General features: G+C 37.8%; 2 protein-coding genes across 2 annotated transcripts; one reads left to right on the forward strand and one right to left on the reverse strand.

The window, feature by feature from the left end:
* The first annotated feature begins 2,281 nt into the window (after positions 1-2,281).
* LOC126808567 (translationally-controlled tumor protein homolog) lies at positions 2,282-7,365 on the forward strand. The gene is made up of 6 exons (XM_050533411.2): positions 2,282-2,440; positions 3,114-3,184; positions 3,821-4,005; positions 4,719-4,840; positions 6,150-6,253; positions 6,885-7,365. The coding sequence occupies exons 1-6, from the start codon at positions 2,413-2,415 to the stop codon at positions 6,885-6,887; spliced, it is 513 nt and encodes a 170-aa protein (XP_050389368.1). The 5' UTR covers positions 2,282-2,412; the 3' UTR covers positions 6,888-7,365.
* Positions 7,366-9,082: 1,717 nt separating this feature from the next.
* On the reverse strand, positions 9,083-24,958 carry LOC126808553 (sulfotransferase 1C4). Its single transcript, XM_050533396.2, has 6 exons — positions 24,426-24,958; positions 18,841-19,061; positions 17,835-17,964; positions 16,218-16,312; positions 15,445-15,622; positions 9,083-12,764 (listed from the first exon to the last, which is right to left on the reverse strand). Exons 1-6 carry the CDS (start codon positions 24,613-24,615, stop codon positions 12,625-12,627), a joined length of 954 nt encoding a protein of 317 aa, XP_050389353.1. The 5' UTR covers positions 24,616-24,958; the 3' UTR covers positions 9,083-12,624.
* Between the last annotated feature and the right edge of the window lie 251 nt (positions 24,959-25,209).

The following is a 25,209-nucleotide window of genomic DNA, read 5'->3' on the forward strand; positions in this document are numbered from 1 at the left end:
CTCTCTTCTCTCTCTCTGTAAATGTTATTATGACAGGATAATATATGTATTTGGTATCCCCCCCTCTCCCTCTCTCTCTCTGTAAATGTTATTATGACAGCATTATATGTATTTGGTATCCCTGTATATTATTGCAGGATTTTACTTGTAAAGGTGTCAGGTTATCGTCGTCTTATAAACGACAAGATAAAAAAAAGTCCGGCACAAGGTAGTGCACGACAGGTGTCTACACGATTTGAAAGTGTTGATCAATTCACTGTGGGCCCAGTGACGTGTGTTATTAATTACATTATGGGAGATTCGATAACGAGTTGGCAGTTCGCACTATAATAGTTACAAACTAGATAATGTAAAGGCAATTTGCTGAAAATTTCATTGAAATTGATCAACTATGAACCGAGAACTAAGCGATTGAAATTTCCGCGAAGGAAAGTTAAACAATAAATCGGCTCATAATCTCTAAAGATCGCAAGCTAGCGATGCCATCTAGAGTTGATTATGGTCTGGATAGGTTAATTAATGTCTAATTAATAATTTAGATAACATTTCAGGCCTAAAGAAAGACCTGCAATAGGCAGATTTAGCTCTTGTATAATGTATGTTTAACTGTTTTAGAATATAAGGATACTCGAAGTAATAGGCCTATTATAGGCCTACAACACACGTTATTATAATGATTTTTTTTGATCAAATCTTCGGGGTTTATGGAGACAATCGGTGAACACTATGCCATCGGATTGACATGTTTTCAAAACCCTTTCGAACGAATTCCTAAGTCTTTAAAGGGACATTATGTAAGAGCTAAATCTGTCTAATGTTCATCTTTCGTTTACCCACAAATGTTATATAAATCATAAATTAGATATTCGTTCACATGCCAAGTCCATAATCAACTCTCTAGACCACCGAGTGGTTTTGATTTTCACCGGATTTATAAACACTACTACCAGTTAATAATTTAACTAAAAAATAACAACGGTAGCAGTGACAATCGAGACTACATCGTTCTTCAAACAGCCATAACTCCGCCCAGATTAAAGTAAGTTGACTGAAATTTGCCACGTATTCCCTATTCATTATATAAAATCCTTATACGGCATTTAGTAACTGAACATATGATATAAAACACAAATTTATATGGAAAACAATCACTGAGTTTATTTCACACTACGTTTCAACAAATTCCTTGAGAACGACAAGAGGAACTTATTGAAACGTAGTGTGAAATAAACCCAGTGATTGTTTTCCATATAAATTTGTGTTTTATATTATTCATTATATATTTCTTTTTTTTTCTATTATAGCGGGAACTGTGTCGGCTCTTTGTCGCAATCTTACACAGTGCATCTTTAATTAAAATTTACGAGCTGATTACGGTATCTTTAACGACTAGCTAGAGTCATAATAAAATTAACTGTCTGTCGATGTCAATTGAGTTAACTGCCTAAAGGCTAGTTTCTATTATATAAAAACTGTTAACTGTTATTGGTCTAGTAAATAAGCATTAAAGGGCACTAAATTTTGAAAGGGATTTAAAACTGCCAGACTTCAGACCACCGGTCCCGTCCCCGTCCCATTTTATTATTTTTATTAAGACGCACATCGTAATATTATTATTATATATAATAATAAGAACTTTCAAATTTGAGTGAAGTCTGTGTCACTACAGGTCCCGGACTGTACAGCGCAGTGGACGCTTACGGCTGGCCCCCGGATCCATTCACTTAGTTTGATATTTGTTTATTTGGTGCAATGTCTCTTTTCTGTCTTGTCCGCAGGTTTATCTTGTAGAATTTTGTTTTGCGTGTAGTGCGTTCCTCATACACTTAATATTAGGCTACTATTATAAGCCTAGTGCCCTACTACTAATACTAATTGATAATTCGAAATATTTGTGGTTGAAACTGAAAGACTCGCGTTTTCTTTTCCTCTCCTCCGTTTTTAATTGTTGCCAATCGTGTCTCTATTAGCTCAGTAGAGCAGTAGGACGTTAAATCCCATTTCATTTCATTTCAAGTGTTGCCTTCCAAGGGAAATAACCCCTGTTTGTAGGCGTCATTCGACAAAGCAGTGGGAATGGTGACATTGCGGGACATGGCACCCAGAAAATATGATATTGCGGGTGAAAAAGGCAAGAAGAATACTGACCATACAACTTTAACAAATATATTTCTGGGTGTGACTAATAAACAGTCGTGGATAAAGCTGCTTTCAACCCTAAATTTTGTTTATACCCAAAGACAATATTTATACCTCGTTTAGTGTATCACGTAGGTCTGGATATTCTCGCGTAAAACTACTGCTCTGCGCATGACAGTGATTCGTGGCTACCTACTTCCTTTTAAAAGTCTCACGCCTGGCCTTGGTTGTAATATCTGAAGTACCAAGAGAAATCCTTAAACATCCATCAAAATGTTGATTTTCAAGGATAAAGTAACAGGTAATTTTTTATAAGAATTAATATCCGAATGTTTCTATTTCAAATGTTTGACTAATATTATTTCGAAAATGATAGTAATTATTAGAAACCAACAACCCACCGTCAATCGAATATTCAAGATACTGGGGACGGGGTGGGTAGGCCTAAATCTTTGCAAATAAAGCCACAAAGATTTAAAATAGATATTTATTCTATTGATGTACATAAACGGTACATGGCTGTTGATTATGACCATGTCAAAATTGAAAAATCGTGTCGTGAAACGTTAATAAATTGATCAATAATATTATTGTGTAGTTGTACCGTAAGGTAATATTTAGGGGTTGGTGACTTCCGGTCTGTCACAACTTTCACTTGTGTTCGCAATAATCATGGATCAACTAAAGTTACTGTCCTTCTCTATTGACGGGACGTGGACACAACGGCCCTGAAACATAACGATCAAAATCACTTGTTCAAAATGGAATTTATTTTATTGCAAAAGCAATAGTCTACATTTTACAAAACATTAATTTGGATAAAAAATAAATGGATAAATCATAAAAATAGCAACTGACTCTTTCAAAGTTTCATTTAATAAAAACAATTTTTAACAATGTTAAACCAGATCAAAAAAATAACTGATCAATTATAATTATTAGCCTGTATGTTAAATGTTTATTATTTTTTACAGGCGATGAGCTCTTCAGTGATGCCAATAATATGAAACTTATTGATAATATATATTACGAAGTATACGCAAAGGTAAATCAAATTTTAATTGCTAACTGTAGGAGCACGAATTGATAGTCAAGCAGGATGGAGGACAAAATGTGGGTGCATACTGCATGTGGCAGCAAATTGTTCATTCTATCTTCATTAGTCTGAGTAGGGGTGGATGGCCGAATGGTTAGCACATGAACGTTACGTCATACTGTCTGTCATTGAGTCAACTGGCGTGGTTTCGATTCCCCGGATGTACATGACCAGGAATAGGGTCACCTGTCCATCCTCGTGGGTTTTCTCCTGGTCCTCCGGTTTCCTCCCACTGTTAAAGACCATATGCGCAAGAGAATTATTCAATTGAAATTAAAACGTATGTTAGTCACGAAATGACCTAATTTGTGTCGAGTGGCCAATGTTCAACCCATTTCTCTCTCATTGACCTGTTTGGTGCAAAAAAAGTAGGACGTTAAACCCAATTTTATTCATTTCATTCCTGGGTTAAAATAAAATGGACACTGAAATGACTTTAAAGAACTGTAGACCTACATGCATTGAAATTTTTTGAAAGTAAAGTACAAAATCCTGTTTCTTAGTTTCTTATTGATCAAGAAATTTTATTATAGAACCCTGTATAACCAGTGCTGGCATATCAATGTTAAAATTGTTATTTTGTAGGTAAGAACAGAGAATACGGGTATTGATGAGTCGTTGTTGGGTTCTAATCCAAGTGCTGAAGATGCCCAAGAGACTGCTTGTGATGGTAGCATTAGTGGTATAGATATTGTACTTGCTAATCGTTTGAAACCAACCGGGTTTGACAAGAAGGGCTTCGGAACCTTGATCAAGGACTATTTCAAAAAGTAAGAAATGATATTGAACAAATGAATACAGATATTAATACAGCAGGGGTAGGGGGTGGTAATATACACCAATTTCTCTACTTTCGGTGCGTTCCTTTTGGTGGGGGGGCTGATGGCCGAATGGTTAGTGCGTACACATTGTATCATAAGGTCTGTCATTGAGTCCCTGGTTGTACGTGACAAGGAGTAGGATCGCCTGTCCAAGCTCGTGGGTTTTCACCTTCTACTTCTAAAAACTTCTAATTATTGAAATAAAGTTGAACCATATGTTGATCCAGAAATTACCTAGTTTGTGTCAAGTGGGCGTTTCTCTCTCTTTCTCTCTACTTTCAGTAAAATTTAACTTAGCTGCCATAAACTTATAGTTGGCATGTTTAGTGGGACTTGGCAATGAATTTGAAGGCACATTATAGTTAAATTTATTACACAAAACATTTTAGCAACCAGCTGCCTACCATTTTTATTGCAGACTCTGTTGCCCGCCAATTGACAATGTCAGCCCTTACATGTGTTTTTTTTAGGAGCCACGGTGGCCAAGTGGGAGGTCGCTTGTTCGATCCCTGCATTGGCCGAGAAAGTTCATCGGGATTTTTCGATGAGGTTTCCCCTTGTCAATGTTGAGTCGTTTGGATGTGACGAAAAACCAAGGTTCCGTGTATACATTTTCTAACACATGTTTAAGATTTACTTTAATTGGTTTTACTTTATTTCAGAGGTATAGCAGCTTTAGAGGATGAGGGAATTCCAAAGGAAGAAATAGATGAAATTAAACAACGGTGTGGTGAAAAGTGTAAAAAATTATATTCTGAATACAAAGAAATGGAATTTTGGTTAGGTACAGTACACCATTTATCAGATTTATAGCTTCTTGCAAATAACTTAATATCTTTTGGAGATGTGGGATGTGGTGTATTAGTCTAATGTCGAGTGTCATGGTTTTCATCCCAAACTTATAGGGGGGTTGGATGGCTGAATGGTTAGCGTGCGCACGTTGCATCATAAAGTCTGTCATTGAGTCGACTGGCGTTGTTTCGAATCCCCGGTTGTACGTGACAAGGAGTAGGGTCGTCTGTCCAACCTCGTGGGTTTTCTCCGGGTCCTCCGGTTTCCTCCCATTGCTAACCCTTCCCCGGTTATACGTGACAAGGAGTAGGGTCACCTGTCCAACCTCGTGGGTTTTTTGGATTCTCCGGTTTCCTCCCACTGAACCATATGTTAGTCCCGAAGTGACCTAGTTTGTTTCAAGTGGCTGTTAAACCCAATCTCCGCTCTCTCTCTCTCTTCATCTGACATCTATAGATCAGTTGGAAGTGGTAAATAACAACAAATGTTTTTCAGCTTGTAATTTGGTAGTAATCTTTCATGAGTTACAGGGGTGTTGGATGGCCGAATGGTTAGCATGCGCACACGGTATCATACGATCGGTCATTGAGTCAACTGGCGGGGTTTTGATTCCCCGGTAGTTCGTGACAAGGAGTAGGGTCGCACGTCCAACCTCATGGGTTTTCTCCGGGTCCTCTGGTTTCCTCCCATTGCTAAAGACCCCTACGCGCAAGCGAATTATTGAAATGAAGATTAAACCATATCTTAGTCCCGAAATGACCTAGTTTGTGTCAAGTGGACGTTAAACCCCATTTCTATCTATCATGAGTTACAGGAGCTGTGCGGGTTATCTAGAAATGTCCAAAAAGCACTTTTTGCCGTTCAGTTTTACTATTAAAATGTGAACCTTTCCCTTAGTGCAAAATTAATTTTACTTTTGTTTTGAAAAACATCAAAACAGATGTTTAGTAGTTTCTGAAGTAAATACAAAAACCTGTCAAGTCCAAATTATTGTGTATTCTTATTTCGAAGAAATGCGGGACAGAGGGCCTGACAACGATAGCTGTCTAGTCGTCCGGATGGGACTAAAATCTGAGGTCCCGTGTATGCATTGGCGTAGTTGGAATTCGATATAACATTAGGCCATAGTGTTGCTCCCCGGGCAAAATTTCCCTCATAGCAAATACTAGTTACTGTATGAATGAAAGGACATCATGTTTTAGATTTCTCCAGGGTATAGAAATACCAAAATCTGATAAAGAAAAGTGTAACAGTTTTCCTGCAATGACAAGATATTTTTTATCTTTTTTTTTTTTTTGAAGGCGAAAGTCAAGAACCCGAAGGCTTAGTTGGTATTTCTTATTACACCGGGGATACAGAAGTGACGATGATCTTCTTTAAATTTGGATTAAACCGGGAAAAATTTGTAAGTATTAGTTTCATTTCACATTTTCTCTTAAAAGTTAGATTACCCAAATTCTGTGTTGCTTAAAAAACTTTGACATTTTTAACAATTGTTGGGGTGCGGGGGTTTGAAGGCCGAATAGTTAGCGCAAGCGGTGTGTGTTTATCATAATGTCTGTCATTGAGTCAACTGGCGTGGTTTAGATTACCCGCCTGTATGTGGCAAGAAGTAGAGTCGTCTGTCCAACTGTGTGGGTTTTCTCCGGTTTCTTCCCACTGCTGAAGACCCCTAGTCGCAAGCAAATTATTGAAATAAGATTGAACCGTATTTTAGTCCCAAAACGACCAAGTTTGTGTCAAGTAGAAGTTAAACCCCATTACTATCTCTAAAAGAAAATGGTTCCTCGGGATTTTCTGACGTGGTTTCCCTCTTGTTGGTGGTCTAGTCGATCTCGTGTGACAAATCGAGGTCCTGTCTACACATTGACGTGCACGTAAGAGATCCCTTGGCCGTTGGAATTCGATATAAGAGTAGGCCATAGTGCCACTGCCAGACAAAATTTCCCTCCTAGCTAGAACATCTCTTTTAATGAGCTCACAATAATAACACTAGTTTTGTTTCACGATTTAAGAATTATGTTTTTCTTTTTCAGTAAAATGGCTCTAATTAGGAAATATACAAAAAGCTTTCTTGAAGATGGAAAAAAATTAAAAAAAAACAAAACACAATTATTGTGCACAAGACTATTGAAGTGACAATGAAATAGTAGGGGTTTTGGATGGGGGAGGATTATATTTATTTGATCATTTAAACAATCTGAATACTTCCATCGAATATTGATCACCAAGGACTTTATTTTAAATGAAAACTACCTGTTCAGTTATACCTGAGTTATACCCGTTTAATTGGCATCCTTGAAGAGAAACGACGAGACATATATTTATAAACAGTGTTGGACTTGCTGCTTAAACTTGCTGTTTTTATATAGTGACGGCTAATATTACTATTGATGTTAACCGAGGACTAAAAGGCTGTCAGTCAATAGACTGTGATAATTATAAAGTTGGGAGATTTTTAACACCTGTAATTATGACAAGACAATTTACTGCTACAGAATAAATTATTCTACATCACATTTCTTCTTTATTCCTTATTGTCCCCGCCTTTCGAAGAAAGCAGGGGACTATTAAAATGGGTTCATCTGTCTGTCCGTCCGTCGTCACTTTTTGGGACACAATAACTCTTTCTAATTGAGCTAGAATGTTCCAACTTGGTGTAGGTGTTTATTAGGTCAATACCTTGATGGAGTTCGAAGATGAGCATTTTCCGTTGAGGGTAAGCGGAGATAAGCAAATTGATTGGTTGATGCTTTGGTACACGATAACTTTAGTTCTAATTAAGTGAGAGTGATGGAACTTGGTGTATAGTTTCATTACATCAATACCTTGACTAATTCGATAATGAGCATTTTATGCTCAGGGTAAGCAGAGCGATAAGCAATTTGATTGGCCAAGATTTTAGAAACAAAATAACTCTCCTAATTGAGCTAGAATGTTCAACCTTGTTGCAGATGATTATTGGGTCAATGCCTGATGGCGTTCGATGATGAACATTGACTGCTAACGGTAGGCAGAGATAAGCAACCTGATTGGTTGATGGTTTGGGACACGATAACTTTAGTTCTAATTAAGTGAGAGTGAGGACACTTGGTGTTTAGCTTTATTACATCAATACCATGACTAAGTTCAATAATGAACATTTTCTGCTGAGGGTAAGTGGAGCGATAAGCAATTTGATTGGTCGAGACTTTGGAACACAATAACTCTCCTTCTAATTGAGGTAGAATGTTCAAACTTGGTGTAGGCATTCATTAGGTGAATCCCTTGATTGAGTTCGATGATGAACATTGTCTGCTTACGGTAGGCAGAGATAAGCAATCTGATTGGTTGATGCTTTAGGGGCACGATAACTTCGGTTATAATGAAGTGAGAGCGATGAAACTCTGAATATAGATTCATTATATCATTACCATGACTAAGTTCGATTGTGCAAATTTTCTGCCTGGGCTAAGAGTGATAAGCAATTTGATTGGTCAAGACTTTGGAACATAAAAACTCTGCTTTTAATTGAGTTAGAATGTTTAAACCTGATGTAGATGTTCTTTGGGTAAATGTCTTGACGGATTTCAATGATTAACATTTCGAGCTAAAGCTAAGCAGAGCTAATCAATTTCTTTGGTCAATGCTTTGGGACAAGATAATCTTGATTCTATCTGATAGAGAGTGATAAAACTTAGTGTGTAGTTTGATTGCTCGATACTTTTGAAAAAAATAAATGTGGATTAATGTATCATCTATTTATTTTGGGATTTCAGCGGGGACATCAACCTCACTGTTGGCTTGTTACTCAACGTTTTGGTTGGCTAAGTGGGTAAGACGCTGGCTTGCTAGCCTGGTGGTTGCGTGTTCAATCCCTGCATTGGCCAAGACAGTTCATCAGGATTTTCCGACATGGTTTCCCCCTTGTTCTGACAAGAACAGCTGTCTAGTTTTTCGGGTGGTACGAAAAACTGAGGATCCGACCCATGTATACATTGGCATGCACGTAAAAGATCCCTTGACATTTGGTATATGATATAAGAGTAGGCCGTAGGCAAAATTTCCCTCATAGCACATTGTATGGCATATGCCCGTCTTCATTAGCCCAGTAGGAGCAGAACAGTAGGACGTTAAACCCCATTTCATTTCTTTTAAAATAGTTTGTCTTGGCTGGTGTTGAGAACTTAGCTTACAATATTAGATCAGAGAAAAATAGAAAAAAAACATGCATTACTATGTTTTTATTAAGTATAGAATGAATAAAAACAAACAGGATGTACGGACTATTTCTATTTTTCTCATTTGTACCTCTAGAGGGACCACAAGCTAAAGCGCCCAGGGGCCCCGTATTCATTAGACAAGTTGGAGCCGAACAGTAGGACGTTAAACCCCATTTCATTTCACAACCAATGGCCCATAATCCAGGAAGTTACACTCCGATATTCGCGAATCTCGAAAGGAACTGAGATCTTTCGAGTTATAAATATTAGGGCACATCAAAATTGCATTCTCCACACAAGTCTCGCTATCCAGCATTCGATAGTGTGAACTGCAGGGGAAGACAACTCTGTTTGGGAGATTGTCAAAATTGAATAAATATTTTGACTTCTAGAGTGTCCACAAGCAAAAAAACGTGATTATTCGTACAATCAGTTGCCATATTCCACGAAGTTCAAGTTCGATACATGCCAATATCGAAAGGAACCGACTTTTTTGAGAGATAAATCTATATTTAAGTTTCGTCAAAATCGGGGGATCACGTGGGTAAGACGCTGGCTCGCTAGCCTGGAGGTCGGGTGTTCGATCCCTGCATTGGCCGAGAAAGTTCATCCAGATTTTTCGGCGTGGTTTCCCCCTGTCAATGATGCAGGATGGAGGGCCTGACAAGGACAGCTATCTAGTCGTTCGGATGGGACGAAAAACCGAGGTCCCGTTCCCGAAAAAGATCCCTTGGCAGTTGGAATTCGATATAAGAGTAGGCCGTAGTGCCGCTGTCCGGGCAAAATTGCCCTCATAGCACACTGTATGGCGTATGCCCGTCTTCATTAGCCCAGTTTAGGAGCAGAACAGTAGGACTTAAACCCAGTTTCATTTCGTCAAAATCGGATAAAAATTGAACTGCAGTGTCCACAAACAAATTGTAGACCGACAGGGGCGACGACAATATACGTCCACATTAAATGTGAGCGTATAAAAAATGGCGAATGAGGTTAAGTCTCGAATAATAAGTGTCGTTACGATAATAAACAATCTTTGCCACATAATAAAATAATTTGAATGAAATTTTCAATATAATCATTTTGCATTATCCAAGACTTGGTGCAAATAATATGTCGGTCAGCAAAGTAATACTGGCAGTATCTCGAAACCCCCCTTTTTTTTTGTTTTCAACCAATTCAATTTGTTTGGTAGTTCGGATAAGTTTGCCGATCGGAGGGTATATATTAAAGGAGCTAAATCGCTAACATTTGGGACCTAGAAATTGACAAAAGTGGGTCGCAACGCTTATAATATAATATAAATATAATATGAATGTATATAAACCGATTTACATTCAATGGTTTCCGTTTTTACTCCAATTTCAAAATCAGTTATGTTCGGCGAAATAAGCCAGCAGTCTCAAGCGAGTGCAAATTTCTAGCGTCTGGTTATTCCAGTCTACATACGCCGTTTGATTTAGTACAACGTGTCTAGCCTCGTCCTTCGAGTCTCTTGATACAACTGGGGCTGAAGCGCATTATGGTACACGATTCGTGTACCAATGGTAAAATGTTTATTTTGTCTTAAATATTGGATATCAAAAGCCCATCTTTTCCCGGTAAGATCACAACAAGAATGTTGATTTAATTTGAGAAATAAATCGTGTTTTCAATGTTGAAGATTTTGGATAATATTGAGTTAGAGACTTAGCCACTTTAAACGTACTCTTAATTTGGAGGTTTGGTAATTTACAATTACGCCGAAGTCGATGCAATGACGAATGACGACCTTGTTCAAAAAACAATCATCAAATTGTATTTTTGAGTTGTTTGGTAGAGCGCCCCACGTAGACAAAATTTGTAATATTAAAGGTTGGACTTGCCCGTATTTTGTATTCACAATCGTTGAGTTGCCTAACTAGCCAATTATTAAATTAGATTTCTTGTTCCATATAGCTTTCCATATAGAATATTGGTTATTCGGGGCTATCATTAAGCCCGGTTAGATGTGTGACCTATTTTGCACTCACAAAATGCCGAATATTCTGTCCGCTTGTTGTTTAACGTTTTTTTAATTGGTTATAACTGGCTAAATAGGCCTACAACAGGGCAGTTTATTTAGTGACGATAAATGGGAGACACTAAGTTTAAAACTATAATACGCAAGAGCTAAATCTGCCTATTGCTGGTCTTTTTTTAGGCCTGAAATGTTATATAAATTAGACATTTATTAACATGACAATACCACAATCAACTATCGATGCCATCTTATCTGTTCAATTTTCGTTGGATTTGAATCCGATCTGCTGTTTGACGTCCGTTGACAATCGAGGCTACAAAGATTTTAAAAGAATGTTTTCTCGGCTTAGAGTGAAGTAATTTGACTGAAATTTTCAGCATATTGCCTTTACAACGTCTAGTTTGTAACTACTGTATTATAGTGAAAACTGTCAGCTCTTTATCTAATCTTCTATAATGTATCGTTAAGTGTTGTTAAAGGCTCAATACCACTCTTGTTGTAACTGAATAATATGTCCCAATCTTTATTCTCGTCAACAAATTGTACTATTTTAGAATATTTCAATTAATTGATGATACAAATTTCATCTTAACACACATTATTTAAAAATTTTGAAAAATTCAACATAATGGTTTGAAACGTCTAACGTAAACCCTTTCAAATGAAACTTCGATTTAAAAATATTTTCGAACCCTCTGGCCAAGTAAAATAGGATGTAATGGATAATTTACACAACAGGTAGGACACTTAAACATCTAGTACTTAGATAGAGATATTATATTTATTTTCTGGAGCTTTCGAGCCAGCAAGAGTGTTATTGTCCCTTTAAATATATGCATATTGCGGTATAATAATCAATGCATCTAGAGATATTTATTTATGGCCTGACATAGAAATGGTTCCACTACTGATGTCTTCCGCCTTACTCCAGCCACAGTAGTGGCTCGTCCTACGGAGTTCCTTTGCGCAAATTTTTTGGTCAAATCAATACAAAAAGGTTACTAGCTAAATAGTCCCTTTAATTTACACATAAACTGACCCCAAACTGTACTGCACATAGCTTAACATATAATAAACCAATTACCATTGAAATAAAGGTGAAACCTTACCGTATAATTATATGATTTGATGAAACCCAACTGTTACGCGAAATTTGGCGAGATTTCGTCTGGCTGGTGTCATGGCGGTTTACATTAAAGAAATGTCGCTTTGAAAATGTAGAACGCATAATTACCACAAAGAAAAACTGTTCGGTAACTATTTTAGTGGTCCAGTCTTCACTATTTGTGATATAATTACTTATTTCAATACAAACTGTAATGATATGTGTTGATGTGCGTTTGAACCTATTTAAACTTGCGTGTATCAATTGTAGCGTTAAACACATGTAGTTTAACGGTATTTGTAGCTAGGTCTGACACTCTTCCTAATGGGCTGCGCGTTAATCAACGCTACTAGAAACACTATAAAATTAATTCCAAGATTGCGAATACTAAAACGCATTAATTTCACGCCGCAGTTTATCTACAAAATCACTTCTGCGGTTTGATTTTTAAGCAGACTTTGAAATTCTGTCTATGGTTTCTCTGATGGCGTTGAGCGTTTCCATTCATATTGGAAAGGAATGTCAATATCTTTCATCTTCTCTCTGTATACCGCATCAAAATCTTCGTTCTGTGATACCGAATACTGATTCTTCCAATCTCCAATTTTACCTGAAAAAAAATAATTATTTTACAGAAATGAAATGAAATGGGGTTTAACGTCCTACTGTTCAGCTCCTATACTGGGCTAATGAAGACGGGCATATGCCATACAGTGTGCTATGAGGGAAATTTTGCCCGGGCAGCGGCACTCTTATATCGAATTACGTGCAATTCCAATGTATACGGGACCTCGGTTTCTCGTCTCATCTGAAGGACTAGACAGCTGTTCTTGTCAGGCCCTCCGTTCTGCACCACTGACAAGGGGAAATCACGCTGGAAAATCTGGATGAACTTTCTTGACCAATGCAGGGATCGAATACCCGATCTCCAGGCTAGCGAGCCAGCGTCTTAACAACCTATTATAGCCACCGTGACTCCCCAATTATTTTACAAGCTATGGATTAACTGATTGTATGAAGGTTAATTCATGCAATGGGCGGTTAAGAAAGATTATTTCGCACTATTTCTCTACCTGTTTTTAAATGTTATAACGTCCCTATAAAACCCTCTTAGTAATCCTATAACTGGTTTGTCTGTATGCCAAACTCATGAATGTTCTCCGGTTTCCACCAACAACGAAAGGGTCAGGCGCGCGAGCCGTAACAGTCAAATGGTGAGGCGTGCGTGTCGTAACTGTCAAATGGTGAGACGCGCGAGCCGTAACTGTCAAATGGTCAGGCGCGAGTGCCGTAACAGTCAAATGGTCAGGCGCGCGAGCCGTACCAGACGAATAGTCAGGCGCGAGACATTAAAAGCAAATAAATGAATTAGTCCAAATGCTGTTCCCAAATGACCCCCTCATCTTCCTTTGTTTTATATAATTGGGTAATGTGTTGCTTTAGAACAGTTAATCAGAAGCCATCCGTAATGTTGTCATCGCTGACAGATGGTACGGTGACTTGGTATAAAATACTCATTATATTCTACAAACAGTAAATGCTCAGGGAATAAAGATATTTATTATCGGCTGAGTTAGGAAAATCATTACAGTAAATAATTTGTCTTTATATAGCCTAAAAGTAATCTGAAATTAATTACATAATCATCTAAGTGTGGAGAATGGCAAATCGATAGCTGAATTAACGCATACCGTTTTGTTGTAGGACGTTGTATAATCCACGGCTGGTTTTAAGTGCAGGCATGATTGGATATTAATGAAGATACCGTACTGATTCTAACTTTAAACTTGTATATAGGCATAGATATTTTGTATCCTTCGATTTGTAGATCATGGGTTATAGTCTGACCTGTTGGCCGAGAAAGTTCATCGGAATTTTCCGACGTGGTTTCCCCTATCAGTAGTGCAGGGCGGAGGGCCTGATAAGGACAGCTATCTATTCATTCGGATGGGGCGAAAAACCGAGGTCCCGTATATACATTGGCGTGCACATAAAGGGTCCATTGGCAGTTGGAATTCGATATAAGAGTCCGTCATAGTGCTGGAGCCCGAGCAAAATTTCCCTCATAGCACACTGTATGGCGTATGCCCGTCTTCATTAGCCCAGTCTGAGCAGAACAGTAGGACGTTAAACCCCATTTCATTTCACAGTCCCATTTCATTTCATTTCATAGTCTGACCTGCACGGATCCTGGGGTAGTAAATCGACTCTCACGACGAGGCTCGGTAAGGGGCCGTGGGCTGTGGACCGAGATGAGCCTTTGAAAGCCAAAATAGCTGCCCATCCGTGTTCATTATCGTGTGACATATTGTTCCCTGTCATTCGAAGAATGCAGGGGAGCATTAAAATGGGTCTATACCGTTCGTCCGTCTGTCTGTCCGTCCACCTTTTTGGGACACAATAACTCTTCTTCTAATATTGATCTAGATTGTTCAAACTTGGTGTAGGTTTTTTGCTGGAGTTTGAAGATGAGCATTTTCTGCTTAGGCTAAGATAAGATAATCAGTTTGATTGCTCGATACTTTTCAATAACACAAATGTCCAATTAATTAGTATGTGTCATCGTTTTATTTTGGGATGTCGGCGGGGGGCATCAGCCTCACTGTATTGATTAAAATAACCGTTTGCAGAATAAATGGAAAATGTCGCTGTCTTGTTACATGAAGTCATTGTAATCAAATACAGATATGCTCTAAATAAGAAAGAAAAAAAAATGACGTTTATGTCCACTCGACACAAACTAGGCCATTTCGGGACTAACATATGGTTCAATTTTATTTCAATAATTCGCTTGAGCTAGGGGTCTTTGGCAGTGGGAGGAAACCGGAGGACCTGGAGAAAACCCACGAGGTTGGACAGGCGATCCCACTCCTCGTCACGTACAGTCAGGGAATCGAAACCACGCCAGTGACTAAATGACAGACCTTATGATACAACGCGCACACACTAACCATTGGCGCCTCCCCACCCCCACCAAAATGCTTAAAATGAGTTTGACGAGATAATTAACACCACGCCCCCATTCCATGGTTATGTTTTATTTACGAAAGTTTCCAAATGTCTTCCTTTTACTTCAGTGCCCGTGGGCTAAATCTATTTGTTAAGGCCAGCTCAATTTTCGTCAAGGTCGCTGAGATGTAAATAAGGTTAGAACACGTGATTGTTGACAAGATTGTGGGTTAGGTTTAAGAATTTGGGGGTAAGCATTAGGGCTAGGCCCAGTGTTAGAGTTGGGGTTGGGATTAGCGCCTTTTCAAATAGTGCCCCTGCTTGCTTTTAACCATCCTTACCTTTCCTCAATAAAGGTGAAATCTTGCTATTTATAGAATAAACGTCTTCATGATTGGTCATTGGATTTTTCTTCATATTGTCAAAAGTGCAGTGATTTGCTATTCTTGTGATAACCTCTTCAGATAAATCATGTTTTCCAATAAAATTAGCTATTTTCCTGATTTCACCTTTCAAATTCTACAATTAAAAGATGAATGAATAGAACTATACTTGGCACAATTATTACAATATGGCACCTTTAATTTGAAATATGTCTTCCATGGGACTGGGTTGGTTTAAAAATCCGATTTTAATTTTATACGAAATGAAATAGTGCTTAATGTCACGTCAGCAACAACCTACGTCTATAGAGACAAAAATGATGAATCAATCTGATTAAAACACAGATCCTATTTCGTTTCGTTTTTTATAGTTCAAAATTTCGTTTTACGTGTCTTTACTACACTAGGATCTGGAAGCGTTGTTATCACTGACGTGTTCTGAATGATGTGAGAGATTAGCCAATGAAACGGTCTATCACGGCGTGTGGTGCACGGAACTCTGGGTGTCCCAATAGAAACATCATCGCTGATTGGTTAATCAACCTTCTGACGTCATAGGGTCAAAAACCACTCGGATGACCCCTGACACGACCTTCCACTACAACTGGTCAGATATTCATGTAGTGCAGGCCATCGAAAGTATAAAAAACGAAACGAAATATAGATCTGTAAGTTAATCAGATTGATTTTGAATGTAAAGCCGGCCTGAAAAATTTGCTAAAGTTACTAACCCTTTTCATATCTTCATAGAAGACAATTAGTACGTTAGGTTCATGTCTTCTCTTCCACCAGCTAATCGTAAAATCAAACCATGAACCATGATCAACTAAAATAATCAATAAAGTAACATCCATCACCGTGATCAATTATCGATAAATCAGTCTGACCGATCAGACAGATAATATCAAACATGAAATATGACATTGATCATAAAAGATAACACTGATGGATTAATAATAACGATATGGCTTGCAACGTCGATCGCATATTCCTGAAGCAGTGGCCTGAAAAATCCCTTGCTGGCCATTGCTGGATTGGCTTCTGATACTAATTGAGCTTTGGAGAGCATGTTCGTTTTAAAATAATTCGGTTGCACGATAGGGTCTTTACCAGTGGGAGCAAAACAGAAAATCAGGAGAAAACCTACAAGGTTAGAGGCGAGCCAACTCCGGACGCTTTTAAAATAACCCATACCGCGTTTCATTTATGTACAGTTAGGAAGTTCCTATCACACAATTTTTTTGATAACTGCAGCTGGGACTATCATTCTAGATTTATACTAGATTTATATGGCCAGGTCTCTGAAGCTTGAAATGATATATCATAATTAAAACAATAATTTCAAAGACCGTCTTATTTCCCTTGAGATTAGAGACATGGTACGTAACCATCAACCGTGTTGAGATTGTTTGGAACAGTTTTACATGACTGTTCTCACCTTAATGGACAGTGATTGAGTCCTTTGATGTTATGGTTATCATGTCAGTCATATCATATCTATGGGGAAATTATATCTTGTTTGGAATATGAATGGTTTTTTTTCTAGATGTATTAGAATTGATATTTGGCCAAAGTAAGTGAATTAAATTTAGCTGAAACCACAGAATTATTCAAAGTAATGGGAAAATTATGTCTTATTGCATGAATGTTTTTTGTTTTTTTATGTATTAGAATTGATATTAATAAGTGGATTTTATGCATCATTGAACAAACGAATTATCTAAACTAAATAATCCCGAAAATAAACCATGTTAAACATTGGCATTGATTTAATCATGAAATTATAGCAATCAGATTACAATACAGATCTATATTTCGTTTCGTTTTGTTTTATACTTTCGATGGCCTCTACTACATGAAGATCTGACGAGTTACAGTGGGAGGTCGCGTCAAGAGCGGCTTTTGACCCTATGCTGTCAGACATTTGATTAACCAACTAGCATTGCTGTTTCTAGTAGGTTACCCACAGTTCCGTGCACCACACGTCAAAAGCTCGCCGTAACAGACCGTTTCATTGGCTAATCCCTCACATCACCCAGAACACGTCAATGATAACAACTCTTCCAGATCGCAGTGTAGTAAAGACAAGTAAAACGAAATTTTGAACTATAAAAAACGAAACGAAATAGGATCTGTGTTTTCATCAGATTGGAAATTACAGCATAGAAAACCGCATTAAAATACGTGGGCTTCCGAGTGGCTCCGATCCATAAATTAAAACTTAAAACGTCTGTATCTCAACAATGGCTTGATAGATTTATCTCATAATGTATAACAATCTTTTTAGAATCTCCCCGCATGGCGCACGCTATGTTTTATAAATACGAACATCTTTAAATTTAACCAACCTTTTCCTGTTAGGAACATGATTAGAAAATCTCTCCAAGTTCCAGTAAAATCACCAAAGGAAGAACTGGATTTATAAAAATTATAATACGAGACACTGACATCTTTTGGATTTCTAAAAACGACCACAACCTGGAAAAGAATTTTAATACAAGTAGTTAAATATTTTAGTATAGCACATTCGATGTCGCCAGAGGGAGTGGTGTTTTGAAGATACATTGTCCCGAAAGTATTTATCGGGTGGTTATTTCCAATAAAAGTATGGCAAATTTGGTATATATGGAAAGTATCACTAACTGGCAACCCGACTGTTGTCTGCCAGCTTTTTGTGTGCTATTTAGACTGAGGGAGCGGTTGTTATTTCTTAATAAAATGTTGCTTTATTCAACTTACAGATTGGGTAACAAAATGGCGACCGCGGCCACAATTGGCCAAACTCTATTTACAGACACAATATTAACAAAATTTCGTTATACTTGTCTTCACAACACTAGGATCTGGAAGAGTTGTTATATAACAGGCGTTCTAGTGAGGAATTAGCATATGAAACGGGCTGTTACGGCGAGTTCTTAGCGTTCTCTGCACGGAACTGTGGGTAAACCCCTAGAAATGTCAACGCTGATTGATTAATCAATGTCTAACGTCACAGGGACAAAAGCCGCTCGTATGACCCCCTGACACGACCTCCCAGTACAACTGGTCAGATCTTCATATAGTGTAGACGATCGAAAGTAAAACAAACGAAACGAAATATAAATCTGTATTTCAATCAGATTGTGAATCTTATTAAAGCGGTTTTTTGGGTTTTTTTGCAAACATCAATGTCTCCGTAACTGGGTCTAAAATTCATATGAATATTTATCGTCGAAAAATTCATAACCGGTTATCTACGACTATTAAAATTCTCGACTTTAGAACAGATCATTGACTATATGTGCAACAGTGTCAAAATCATCTTCAAAAACGACAACACTGAGCGTTACCCATAATTAAATAGTAGGCACATACCTTGGATTTATCGAGTTTTTTCGGCATCAGGCGAAATGGAAGATGTGACTTGATTACCCTTGGTGACCTCATACCATGTGCAATATCTAAACCAACCTCGTTGAGCGTCAAATCCTTAAATTCTAGGAATGGAGACCGGAAGTAGATTGGAGTTTTTGAAGCTGTCTCAAAGTCTCCATCATGAACAACCAACCATAATATTTCCTGCATCCATGTTGTTCCTAGAACAATAACAAGATCATGTATGTTAGGATAGTGCTAAATGATAAGGCCAACTGAATTTTTCGGCATAGATCACGTTATGTAAACAGGGCTAGCGCTAATCCCAATCCTAACCCTAACCTTGGACCTAGCCCCAATGCTTATCCAACATAGAATCTCACCAACAATCACGTGCCCTAACCTTATTTACATCTCAACGACCTTCACAAAAATTGAGCTGGCCTTTACAATAGGGAGAAGAGAGAGAGAGAGAGAGAGAGAGAGAAATGGGGTTTAACGTCCACTCGACACAAACTAGGTCATTTCGGTACTAACATATGGTCCAATTTTATTTCAATAATTTGCTTGCGCGTAGGGGTCTTTAGCAATGGTAGGAAATCGGAGGACCCGGAGCAAACTTACGAGGTTAGGTAGGCGACCCTAATCCTTTCCTAAATAGGAAATAACGAGACAATAAATAACAGTGATGTGGACGTCGGTTTTTGTAAATGAAATTTGAAAAGTACTTAATACCCCACAATGTATTATGTTATTGGTCAAAACCGAACCACGAATGGTCATAATTATGTATTATAGCCTGTGCTAATAATTTTTCTAGTGAATTTCCAAGAGGAAAAAAAAAAGGATCTGAAGCAAAATATGCTGAATGTAAATCAAGCAATCCAGATTCGGATGCTAAGTATTGAAACACGCTTTGACATAACTTTCCCAATCCACCAATGACGTAGATTACGGGGGCAAGAAAGACATGTTAGGCGCCGACCAACGGGCACTCATTATTTCGGCCTATTCTATTCAAAATGGTTAAATAACATAAATCAATTACAAAAGAGCGAAAAATATGAAATATATTTAATGACTGTACCGATTAAATGTTGTAACAAGCCCTACCGGCTCCTACAAATATTACTTTTTTTTTTATAAACAATATTTTTATTCAGGATGTCTGAATGGGATTGGGGAACAGGCTTAGCCTATGCAAAACCCCTCCGCCACTCGGCAAACCTCGGCAGATTATGTTACTCTACATCTAGCCTCGGCGGTATGACGTAAATGATATGTACCTTATTAGGAAAACTTGCCGCTTTTAAAAAGAAGTTATCAAAATTGCGTCGTTCGAAGCGTGTGTAGAATTTTTAGTGCAAAGTTGTTCCTGTTTGAAGAAAATCGGATAAACTTGAAAGAAAAACAGCTTCAGACTTTGAAATATTTGTCTGATAAAACATTCTTCAAAGGCGTCTTCATGGGCAACGCCGTTCGTAATCCGGGAACTTGAAAGTAGTTCCAATGGCGGACTTGGTCATACATCCGAGGCTAGATGTAGGTTACTGGAATCTGTTGAGGTTTGCCGAGTGCTTCTCGTGCAACAAAAAGAGGTTGATACTGCGAACATGTTTCTGTAAATATTATACGCAACTTCCAGTTAAATACCTCAAATTGTAACCGAACGTATTTAAAGGTACGTTCCCAGAAAAGTATTTATCGGGTGGTTATTTCCTATAAAAGTATGGCAATTTTGGTATATATGGAAAGTAGAAATATCCAATCTTACTAGAAAAATACTGGATTCCCTGAAAAACACTCATGGATCGCACACAGGACAAAAATGTAAAGGTTTCTCTAATCAACAGCCTGACGATTAGGAGTGCCTGCACGCGTGACGTCAAAGGTTGCATGTGGAGATTGCGCGCTTGACGTACATGTTGATAAACTTTATGAAGAGTTAGACGTACAACACTCTCTGAGACAAAAATTACGGAAAAAGACGCGGGCAGTGGTTAATCCGAGAATCTATTTAGGCTTCGATATTTGTAATAAATAGTCAGCGATTAAAGACAACATAGTCTTGGGTATGCAATGAATCTCCTCCGACTTTGCACCCTTGCTAGGTACCGAGAGAGGTAAGTCACGTAACACAAACATAACCTCTTTTGATCGATTTTTTTATAGCCAGGGTATTCCTTGGTAATTGCAATGTTTTGAGAAGGATTTGAAGCAAAATTATGATAAATTAAATAGTTGGAATATGTTTTTAGTCCAAAAATATCATCACAAATCCACCTGTTTGTACCCGGGAATGTATGTTAAAGACAACAAAGGACCCAAATTCAGTCAATTTAACGGAATTCACCCTTGTCACCCACACTTTCATCCCTGCTCCACCTCCTCGTATAATATATAACCGAGGGTTATAAAAATAATATAGCACGTTGGGCATCAAACGAAAATATCTTTCATTACCCAGCTCATAATCATAAAAATTAGCTTTCAATATTAACGGTAGCAGACAAGCATGAAATTGGCTTTATTTGTCATGTTTAAGCAGAGTAACCACAAGTTAAACATGACTTGTTAAAGTTAGATGAGATAGAAAATACAGAAGAACTAGATCAATAATAGTTGAGTTATTCAACAAGAAACTTGGAATTTTTTCTTGATGAAGGTTAAAACTACCAGTTTGCGTCATTTTGGCTTATCTTGTCGATGAGAAAGAGAGAAATGGCGTTTAACGTTGATTACTCGACACAAACTAGGTCTTTTCGGGACTAACATATAGTTCAATTTAATTTCAATAATGTGCTTGCGCGAAGGGGTCTTTAGCAGTGGGAGGAAACCGGAGGACCCGGAGAAAACCCACGAGGTTTGGCAAGCGACCCCCTTTCTTATCACGTACAAGTAGGAAATCGAAACCACGCCACTTGACTTAATGACAGACCTTATGCTGCAACGCGCATACGTTAAGTTAACCATTCGGCCACCCAACCCCGCCTTTTTGATGGTTGGGTTAGAAATATCGTAATAAATCAAAGCTTTGGTATGTGTAAAATAATCGAAAAGCCCAGTCATTGCAGAAAAGTAGAAAGTTAAAGAAGCTAAATCGCTAATATTTGGGACCTAGAAATTGACACAAATGGGTCGCAACGCATACAATAATGTAATATGAATGTATATAAATTGATTTACATTCAATCGTTTCTGTTTTTACTGTAATTTCTAATCAGTATTCTCAATCGAATTTCAATCTCTAGCGTCTGGTTATTCCAGTCTACGCCGATAGTATTTATTGGGCATGCTCTCCAGATAAGAATATAGCGTCACCGTTTGACATGACTTGTGGAATATGCCTAGCCTCGTTTTTCGAGTCCCTTATTACAAATAGCGCTGAAACGCATTATGGTACACGATTCGTGTACCAATTGTAAAAAGTTTATTTTGTCTTAAATATTGGATATCAGAAGGCCATCTTTTCCCGGTAAGATCACAACATCAATGTTGATTTAAACCGACAAATAAATCGCGTTTTCAATGTCGAAGATTTTGGATGATATTGAGTTAGAGACTTAGCTACTTTAAGCCCCACTGTATATCTACACAAAAATGAAAGAAAGTCATGTACTAGCATATAAAGAGTTCGACGAATCTACAGAATCCAATTAGTACAAAAAGCTTTTAAGACAAGTACTGTTACATTAAAATGCTTTTAATTTAGACTGGACAGTTTCTTCGTCCGACTTCCGGACCTCTATCAATTATTCCTTGGATCGATAGACACCGGAAAACGCTTTAATAGAACTGCCACTTGTTTTTCACGGTAAATTTAACACCAGTCTCAACGATCAAACCTTGCCGTTACTTTCTATACTATTGAAGTACACGATTCTAGCTCCAACTATTGTTTAATCCAATTAGTATCATAGTCATCGCTATCTTAAATCGGATTAAGAAGTTTGTGCTCTAATTATTGTTTTAATTCATTTCATGGATTTGTGGAGAATAATGTTTGTTCCGACTTTTCACTAGTAACTCAAAATATAAAGCCTGAATGTTCTTTATTACATCCCGGGTGGGGTGGGGTGGGTTATGGCCGAATGGTTATCGCGCCCGCGTTGTATCATAAGGTCTGTCACCGAGTCAGCTGGCGTGGTTTCGGTTCCCCGGTTGTATGTAACAAGAAGGGCCGCCTGTCCAACCTCGTGGGTTTTCTCCAGGTCCTCCGGTTTCCCCCCACTGATAAAGACACCTGCGCGTAAGCAAATTTTTGAAATAAAATTGAACCATATGTTAGTCCCGAAATCCCGTCCGGGCACCCCCAACAAAAATATTTATATGTGTGTGCCGGGGAGGCGGCGTCCCTCCCAGTGCCGCCGGGTAATATTGGGCTGTATGGAACATGCTAGAGTCGATTTGTAGCAAATATCTAACCCACTGATTGAGCACTATGATTATGATTAAAATGTTGAAAATCGCATTGAAACCGCGTGATTTTTTGCCATTTGCGAGGGTGCACAAAAACTCAAAAGCATGACTCAAAGCTCTTCATTGCGTCCCTCTTACTTAGCCCCTCTCTGAAAGCGGTTCATATTTAGCCTATATAAATATCAAGGTATGCCTCTTGAAGAGCACCAGCCTTAATTTCGTATGTACAGAAGTTATGTTTTCCCCTTCGGGTGAACTCAAGCCTACTGACTATCAAAAACATTTCCAACACGCAAGGTGATAGTTTTTTATTTTATGATCAGTAGTGGAATACCACGTTTTATCAGTGAAATAAAAGTGTTATTTCACTGGCTAAAGTAGTCCATGTTGTTTTTACCTTAAATGATTGTAAAATCATAAAATAAATAGAACATTTGTCGTTTTGTCGTGAATAACATATTTTATTTCATCTCTAAGCAAGAAAACGTTTATATTTTCACTCATGCTACGCATTCGTGAAAATATAAGTTTTCTTGCTTCTCGATGAAATAAAATATGTTATTCACTCTAAAACGACAAATATCCTCTATATATTCTGTTGGGAATGAATGTGCAACGTTAAGGTCCCGAGTTCACGGAGCATTCTCAGACTGAACTTCACAATTTACTCAACTTTCAATCACTGTTTATGAGAAATATCTTTGATCTAGAATCACAAAACTTTACACATAGTTTCTTATTGATGTATTTGATACATTAAAACGACAAAAGTTTTATAAGGGGCTATATTTGAGTTAAAATAAGGCGAACAGTTTTGAGTAAATTCTGAAGTCTGGGAATGCTTTTTGAACTCGGGGCCAGGTATAAATGACTATACCTTCAAAAACTACATTTTGTAAGATTTCTATGGAATACAATTACCGAACAATGCTTATCTATTCTTTGCCAAGGTAATTTTGTCCAGTGTATTTCCACTTCAATTGTAATATGCCAATGAAACATTTTACCCTCTCGATTGTGTGAAATTATCTAGATCTGCGAAGCTTTTAACTAGGCCTACCCAAGCTTAGGCCTAGTTAATAAACATTAAAAAGCGATCATCTAATTTTTAGCCATTCACGTAATAAATTGAAACTTTAAAGATATCTCACGATAAGTCAACCTACCTGCTTTAGGATAACTAACAATAAAAACATCGTCGTCTCTGACTCTAAAATCCTTCACAGCATCCAAAATATCGGGCGGGCTATATCCAAAAAACAGAACACCGTCATACACATGTTCCCCTGGTAAAACGTGACGGTAACCATAGTCCTGCACGTGCTTGCCTGGTACCAGCTCTATGCTATCGGCCATTTTGTTAGATAATGTTGAAAGTATGGAGTGAGAGAGGAATACGATTAGAAATACAGTAGAAGGTGAATATTGATTAGTAATTATTCTCTATATTGACAGTGAAACCCTTTACGATGCTTCCGTATTAATACCGTTGATGGATGGATCCATCCCACTGCAATCAGTCAATAGTCTTCGCACAATTTACGTGTTTTTTAATAATATTTTTCTCATTTCTTTTCTTCTCTGTTCGAGATTCTATGAATACGATAGCCAGACTATTCACAACGGTTGAAAGACGATGAATGTGTTGAAATCAATCAACATACAATAGCAATTTAAGCACAGGTTTACAAATGCAACGGTTTATTTGGATACCTGGATAGGTTGGTCTCTACTAGATTAGACTAGGCTATATTTGCAGGACAGCCTTATTATAATCAATATACAATCAATATATGATATAGGATTTCATATCTCAATTTCAGTTAAAGTTAATATGCTAAATGCTTCACAAGCACCGACTTTTATGGGTGTTTTTTTTCTTTCTTCCCTGAAATAACTGGATAAGCGACTTTAGTAGGCCTATCGGTACTGAATTCCAGAAGCTCTGGG

This window comes from Patella vulgata, chromosome 1 (genome assembly GCF_932274485.2).
Source record: "Patella vulgata chromosome 1, xgPatVulg1.2, whole genome shotgun sequence".
NCBI lineage: Eukaryota > Metazoa > Mollusca > Gastropoda > Patellidae > Patella > Patella vulgata.